General features: G+C 49.4%; 1 protein-coding gene across 2 annotated transcripts in view; it reads left to right on the top strand.

The window, feature by feature from the left end:
• The first annotated feature begins 1,437 nt into the window (after positions 1-1,437).
• The window catches only part of OSBPL10 (oxysterol binding protein like 10), a 242,023-nt gene continuing 235,454 nt past the window's right edge, over positions 1,438-8,006 (top strand). For both annotated transcript variants that reach the window (XM_037070682.1, XM_037070681.1), the window contains exon 1: positions 1,438-1,923. In XM_037070682.1, the coding sequence (XP_036926577.1) occupies positions 1,643-1,923 (281 nt within the window). In that variant the 5' untranslated portion in view covers positions 1,438-1,642. The remainder of the gene's footprint in view (positions 1,924-8,006) is intronic.

Raw genomic sequence — 8,006 nt, 5'->3', positions numbered from 1 at the left:
CGTTAGGAACATTTTGCAGGTGAGAAAACGAAGGTCAAAGATGTGAACTCAGCTCTGTCTGGCTCCAAAGTTGGTTATTTCTACCATGCCGTCTCTTGGGGGGAACTTTTACACACTGTGTAGGCACCTGGGATGGTAATTTATTCGGGGGTACATTTACTTCTCAACAGCCTCACAAGCTTCTCCACGGAAATTGCTAGAGCTAAACCACCTTTGAATGTTTCCTTGAAGGACCTGAAGCTAGAAAAGGGTCGAGCTCAGGGAACTGCCTCCATGGAAGCTGATTCTATTCCACTTAGTAATTTTTTAAACTTGAATTATTCATCTGCTTTATGAGTTTGTAGATCCTTGGAACAGCGATCGTCCATCAATCACCCTTTGCTTTTGTTTTCTTGTGTGTGTGTGTGTGTGTGCGCGTGCTGTGTCTAAGCTCCTGGAATCTATTTTCTAGGTAATTTTAGAAACTTCAGATTTCGGGATAGTTACATTCACAAAAATTATGAGTGAGGTGGGGAGAGCGCAACCCATCTGCTTTTGCCAAAGAACAAGGATTTTAAATCGAGAAATCTAGTTGCGGTGGGGGTGGGGCTGAAATTACAACCAACACAGAATGTTTCACTATGTTTGTAAATATCTGCTGATTTCAGTGCAGTCTTGCCCGTGTTGGAGTCTCTGGTTCCCAGCTGCTTCGTATAACACGTGTAGGTGCTCATTTACCAGGTTTATGTGTCCATCAGGGTTGGGGTTATGGTGGGCAAGCGAGGTGTCTCCGCTACTCAATCAATCTAAGGAGGCATTGGCAGGAATCTGAGAGTTGTTTTGCCTTAGTCTAGCACCGGCCCTGGTATTCGCTCCGGAGTATGAAAATGCGTCTGGAAACCTTACCTGTAAGAATCACCTGCCCTCCCGTCCCCTGCTGGACACGCAAGAGATCCTGGAGGACCTTCTGCCCCATTACTTTCCTCCACCAGTGAGGCCCATTTCCCAAGTTACTGTGTACGTGTGTCTGGCCCAGGCTTGGTGCGGAAGGCAGAGAGGGAGGGTGCGTTTGTGCCCAGGTTAGGCCGGGCGGGTCCATATCCGGGTGGACAGGGTGGGTGGGGCCGCCGTTCCCTCCAGGTCCCGAGGTGGGTTGGGGGTGGGGAGCGGCGCGCAGAGATTCCCTTCCACCTCTTTGGTTCCGAGAGGGGGCGGCAGTAGAAGCGCCAGGGGTGAAAAGGGCGTGCCCACCCTGGGGATCTGCGTCTGGGAGCGCCCCCAGACCCCGGGCTGGAGCGGCCACTAGGACTCAAAAGAGCAGGAGGAACTCGAAGAGGGCTCGCCGTACCCGCCACCCGTTCCGAACTTGCCCGGGAAACTAGTGCGGAGGGAGGGGCCGGGGCCCGGGCCGTGGCTGGAGGAGGGGCGGCCGCAGCTGCATCCAGCCCCGTTGGCTTCCTTCCCAGCTCTCCTTCGCCTGCCTCCTCCTCCTCTTCCTCCTGTATGAGTCAGGCATTTCCCGGGGACTTGGAGCAGCCACGCGCGGCCCGGGCGCCCGGTGCTGTAGCAGCAGCAGCAGCAGCAGCTGCCGTCGCCTCCTTAGGAGCCCCAGCGCCGGGGCCGCCACCGCGGCGAGCACCCGAGTCCCGGGCGCGCACGAACCATGGAGAGGGCGGCCCAGGGCGCAGACGGCGGCGGGGGCAGCAATAGCAGCAGCCGCAGCAGCAGCCGCACCACCTCCGCGGGTTCCTCACCCTCCTGCTCCCTGGCGGGCCGGGCGGTCTCCAGCCGGTCGGCGGTAGCAGGGCTTGTTGGCGGCGGCAGCCGCAGCAGCCCAGGCTCGGTGGCCGCTAGCCCGTCCGGGGGAGGCGGCCGCAGGAGGGAGCCGGCGCTCGAGGGCGTGCTCAGCAAATACACCAACCTCCTCCAGGGCTGGCAGAACAGGTAACGTGCCCGCCGCCCGCGCCAACCAGCGCCCCTCCCTGCGCGCTGCTCAGTGTGTGTGTGTGCGTGCGTGATCGTACCACGGGCGAGCCGGATGCTCTCTGCTTAGGTGTCCTTTCTGCGTCCGTGCTCCTTTCCAGGTGGGGTGCCCAGAATGGGGTGACCCCACCCCAGGGCTGCACCGCAGTGGCAGGGAGGGAGGTGAGAGCCTTGGTTTTCTTCTGTACTGGCACCTGCAGGGACTGGAGTGCTGGGCGCAGAGCGTTGGTGCCGGGCCCTGCCTGCTAGCGGTTTCCCGCACTCCTGAAGAATGACTGAAAAAGGGAGGCAGAGGGGGAGTGCTTTATACCAAGATGAAAAGCGTTAATACATCTGGTCCTATCACAGCAATTCTCATCATAACTTAGTGCATTTAAAACTTTAGTGTTTAAAAACACCCCCACCCCCACCAAAAAACTGCCACTTACCCTGGGCACCTTCCAGCTCGCGTGCTACCCTTTGCTCAGTTTGTGACTTGGAACCTCCAATCTCTGCAACGGAAGTTTAGTTTCAAAAAGAGAAAACTTACCCCCTTTCAAAATGGACAGTTTGCTATTTTAATAATAATAATAATAATAAAATAATTGCCCCCATTTGGTGCCGTTTGAAGTTCCCTGCATACTACCCTCACAGTTGTGAAGCCTACTTATGGGCACGTGTCCTGATAAGGGTGTCAAGGGTAGGGGCGCCCAGCACCCTTGGGGTGTGGGCAGTGTGTGGGCTGCAGAAGTCAGGATAGACAGGACGACTTCAAAGGATCAGGTGTGCTAATACGGTTCACGTTATTTCACAAAACAAGCCAGAGGCAAATACAAGTGGCCATGCCTGAAGAATGGGGCTCTTGAGGGAGGTGGGTTGATGAGATCTTTTGTCCTGTCCTTATAGCCCTGGGATGTTAGGATCTGGGGTCCTTAGGCGTGCTTGTGAGTTTTGAATCGCGCCCAGGGAGGTGCACTTCTCCGCTGGTTTAGACTGGAGGACTTGGTCATCTCTCCCTGAGGATAGTTTGTGAGCGTGAAGATTGCTTCCAGCTGAAACCTATGTGGCAGGTACTTACATGCAGTTCACCTCGGAGGAAGATGAATTCCTGAGTTTGGAAACTGAGTTGTTTCTGTATTGATACTATAGACAGAGCACTTCCCATGGCACCGGGTTTCCTATCTGCTATGTTGTGGAAGCTGTAACTTTTAATTTTTTTTATTTCTCAAAATAGCCCCAGTGTGCACTCCTGCCTCTCCCATTTCCCCTTCGATTTTATTTATCTTTAGAGGGGAAGGGAAGGAGAGAAATATCAATGTGTGGTTGCCTCTCATGAGTCCCCTGCTGGGAACTGGCCTGCAACCCAGGCATGTGCCCCGACTGGGAATCGAACTGCGATCGTGTGGTTCGCAGGCCTGCGCTCATCTGCTGAGCTACACCAGCCAGGGCTCCCCTTCGATTCTTGAAAGCCAAAAAAAAGTAGAGTGCCTAGGACCAGAGAGATAAGATGCCTATGTCTGGTAATTATATTTTCTTGTTGGCAACTCAGGGCACCTTGTTGGTGACAGCATTTTGTTTGTGTGTTGGGCAGTCAGTTTTAATGCTTTTTTTTCCCAAGTAGCTTGTGAGGGCAACAGAACTTTTACCCTGGATTGCAGTTATTTTACTTGGGGACTCTATTCTACCTGCAGTGTCTGTTAAAGGATTTATTCTTTGGAGTGGATTTAGGAGGAGTTGGACTAACTTGTGCCTTAGTGTAACTTAAAATCCACTAGGGTATTTAGGTGGAGGCAAGATTGATAAGAGGCAAAATAAAGAAAAATAATACCAACGTGCTTGCAAGCTACCCAGGTGAAATGCAGTAGTGGGTACACTATTGAGGTCTCAGCTGAGGCGGTTACCATAGCCACGCCCCATTGCTCATTGTTAACCCCAGAAAACTCCCCATGCTCGAAGTCTAGTACCAGCTCCTAAAGCCCTGTCTCTTTCTAATGGTCAGTGTCTCAGCGTTGGGGTTGGGTTTCCCACATCGGAGTCCTCTGAGCAGGGCCGAGGTCCACTAGTGATCTGGAGGAGATTTGCGACGGCTCTGTGATCGCACCCTTCTGCCTTCTCACGGGGTCTTAGAAAGGCCGCAGCGGAGCCATGAAAAGGAAAAGAGGAGGATAATGAGAGGAAACCTTGAAAGTGCATTTTTAGTTTATGAATCTGTTTGTTTAGAGGCTACTTTATGGAGGATCTGCTTTGTGCCAGGCACTGTTCTAGAAGCTAGAGTTGCTTCAGGGAACAGAGACATGGGCATCTTCTCATGAAGCAGTGGAGATGACTGAGAACTAAATAGAAGGAGCCCACACTTCCCTGGTCCAGGGCAACACCTTGGTGCAAACAGATGGGCTGACTAGTTTGGGTTACCTGCATGTGGGGCCTGTGGCATCTTCCTTTGACAGCTCTTTTCAAATGGCTTGCAGTTAATGACAATCTCCAGCCACGAAGCTCTTGGTTTTTCCATGCTTTGGTAACGCCCTACGCACTAATCACCCATTGGCAGTTTTTAATCTGGTGTCCTCTCCCATGTCCTCAAGTTGCTGCAAAGATTGTATTGTAACACCCAGTATCATATTCTGCCTTAATTTGCCTGTAGTACTCTCAGCCCCATCACCAGGCCCTTAGGAAGGCAGTTTGGGCCAGGACACAAAATACGTGACATGGAGGTCACAGGAGAGAGAACTTCACGTCATTGGACAGACTCAACCCTGGACACGTGGCTCACGCTCATTGGACGAAATAATCGGAGCATGGGGAAAATGCATATTGAGGAGGTTCTGTACTTTATTACTACAGTTATTTAAAGTAAATACTTCAGATGCGATAGCACGCTATAGATCACAGGATGGTGTTAAAGAATGCACCTCATGCATCTAAACACCTGAACAGAAATTTTCAGAAAGTAGGTGCTATGAAGATTAAAAAAGGGTGAAATGAAGAAAAATATAGAAATAATTTTGTGTGGGTCTCGTGTCCTTACTGAAATGCACATCAAAAATTATTCATTGATTGATTTGAGAGAGAGAGGGGGAGGGAGAGAAAAGAAACATCGATTTGTTGTTCTGCTTATTCATGCATTCATTGGTTGCTTCTTGATGTGCCCCGAGCAGGGATCAAACCACCACCTTGGTGTATGAGACCATTCCCTAGCCAACGAGCTACCTGACCAGGGCCTGAAATTCACATTTTAATGGAGCACGCTCTGTGTTCACCCATCTTTTGGGTTTTGTGTGGAGTGAACCGCGGCGGGGAGTGAAGCGCCTGAGGAAGTGGGTCGGTCCCACAGTGCCTGTAGGTGGGGGAAGAATTGAACAGTGCGTTTTGGCAGGGTGTTGGGCAGGGAGGAGACGGGGTCTGATTTGCACTTTAGAATGTTCTCTCTGGCTATCAGCTGTGTGGAGATGAGATTTTCAAGGGGCCAGATTGGGAAGCAGAGATACCCGTTAGGAGCCCATCATGGTGATCCAGGCAGCAGATGCTGGGGGCTTGGACTTGGGGGAGAGGGGAATGGAGAAAAGAGACCCATTTGGAGCGGGGAGGGTAGACACTGCTGATGGATTGGATGAGGAGGTGGGAGGAAGAGGGGTCAAGGAGAGCTCTGGAGTGTGTAGGCCTGAGAGGCTGGGAGGTTGAGGTGTCCTTTTCGGAATTGAGGGTCACAGGGGAGGAACATGCTTGTGGGTAGGATGGGGTACAGTAACCGAGAGTTCCGTTTGGGTTGTGTTCAGTTTGAGATGTCTACACTCACTAGCAAATTTGGCTGTATGAACTCTCAGTTGCCCTACAGCTAATTTTAGTCTCCCACCCGAATGGAACTAACTTGGATTTGCTTATACTGTCAAGTGTTCGAGGGAATAATTTCTAATTGGATCTAAGAACCAATAGTTAAATGTGAGAGTCTTCACTGGCGTTCAGTTTGTGTTACTGGCAGAAAAGAAGACACTGCAAGTGTGCCACCAGTCTCCACTTCGTTTTTTGGCCCTTGGTGTGGTTGTGAGATGCAGTACAATCCTAAAAGGCAAAGCTTGAATAGGATAAGGTAGACGAGTGTGGGTAAAGGAAAACCTCAGGCCACCAGTGAACATTTGTATGGAAAGTAAGAGCAGCGTGGGCTCCAAGTCAAATCCTGACATCCACATTTAGCGCGTTCACCTTGGGCCAGTTCCTTAATTGCTCTGGGCTTCCGTTTTCTCATCTCTTAATGATGAATGTGATGTTACTCTTGCCCTTCTCGTTAGTTCAATATGAGGATGAAATGAGGATCCTGGTATATCGGGGCCTGAGAGCAGGACACAGCAGCATCCGGAGAAGTGGTAATTCTCATTGCATCTTGAATTTGTCCCTTCTCAAATGGACCCTTTCTGGTCCATAACATTCTTGGTTCATTTTCTGAACACTGTGATTACTCTGGGACCCCATTAATGTAATTGTTGTGCAATTCTTTGGAGAGGAGGTGATGATCTGTTTTGAAGGCATCATTGTAAAACCTGGGCCCAAACATTGACATCTCGTGGGAAGTGACTTACCCGCTCCTGTAGCCTCTGATTTCTGTCTCTCTTCAGTGGTTTGTTTCCCTTTGTAACACTTACCCACATCTGACACGCTCAGAATTTGACTCTTTTGTCTTTTGGCACCGGACGGAAGCTTCGTGAGGACAGAGAGTACTTCTGTCTGTCTTGTTCCCTGCTGTATCCCCACTAAGAGTTCAGTAGTATTACTGAATGAATAGGAAGATGAACCAATGACAGAGAAGAAATCAAGCCAGCATTTGGTTCAATTTGGCCAGTGTTAGCTATTGTTGTAAACCGTGGTTCTCTGCCTGCTCCTAGCCTTGTCCTTGAGTTAAGATGTTTATCGTTTGCTCCGTGTTCTCAGCAACCATCTGTCTTTGTCTTCTGGGTTGGAAAGTCTGTTTCTCTTGTGACATTGCCACCCTGCTTAGGGCCCACATCAGCCCACTCAGTGTGTGGGTCTTTAGCGACCAAATATCCAGGTCACTTATATTGAACTTGATCTCATTAACCACAGGCTTAGAGAACACAGTGTTCAGCCTGTAGGCATGACTTCCCAGGGTTTTGGGACCACGTGGCCCCATTGGAAAAGTTATTGGGGGTATACATTAACTTTTAAACCCCCATTGAATTAAACTGAATGCTTTAAAAAAAGAATTTATTTATTTATTTTTAGAGAGAGGGGAAGGGAGGGAGAAAGAGAGGGAGAGAGACATCAGTGTGTAGTTGCCTCTGTGCGTTCCCTACCGGGGACCTGGCCCACAACCCAGGCATGTGCCCTGACTGGGAATTGAACCGGCGACCCTTTGCTTCACAGTCGAGAGCTCATAATTTTAGAGGTAATTGGCGGTACGAAGATTGAAAAAAATCACTGCTCTGGATTTTGTGTTCTTGCCTACTTCAGAAGTGTTCACATGCCTCATTTTCTGGGTTGCCAGATTGGTCTAAGTCTGCGCAGATCCTTCAGGGTCACTAGACGTCTTTTATATTTTTAATTTTTTTGGTAGTTTACATTCAATATTAGTTTGTATTAGTTTCAGGTGTCTAGATTTCTTCATCAACAATAATAATAAAGAGGTGGTTGCCTAGGTTACCAATGAGCAGATAATAGCATATATTTATTCACTTATGCTTGAATATTTGAATACTTGCCTTGCATTAACTGTTCCTGTGGGATCCACCCCCCACCCCACCTTTTAAAAAATGTACGTGTATTTGAGGAGACGTACACTACAGGATTGCCATGGTTTTCCTTGATGGGTGGGATTGTGGGCGACTTATATTTTCTTTTCTATTTTCTACTATTTTTCCCCCGAAGGTGAACTTGCATCCGTGCTGAAGTTTGAAAATGGTTTTGGAGAAAAAGAAAAGCTGCTCATACCTTTTCACCTTATCTCCGAATAAGCGGATTCTTGAGGGCAAATCTGAAGTCCAACATGCATTCAGAAAAGCACACAAATTCGTAGGTGTACATAGTTCAGTGAATTTTCGGAAATAGAACACACCAAA

Source organism: Sturnira hondurensis, unplaced genomic scaffold, assembly GCF_014824575.4.
Source record: "Sturnira hondurensis isolate 20B ecotype Veracruz unplaced genomic scaffold, ASM1482457v3 Scaffold0019006, whole genome shotgun sequence".
Classification (NCBI taxonomy): Eukaryota; Metazoa; Chordata; class Mammalia; order Chiroptera; family Phyllostomidae; genus Sturnira; species Sturnira hondurensis.
This window is presented reverse-complemented; position numbering and strand designations above follow the sequence as displayed.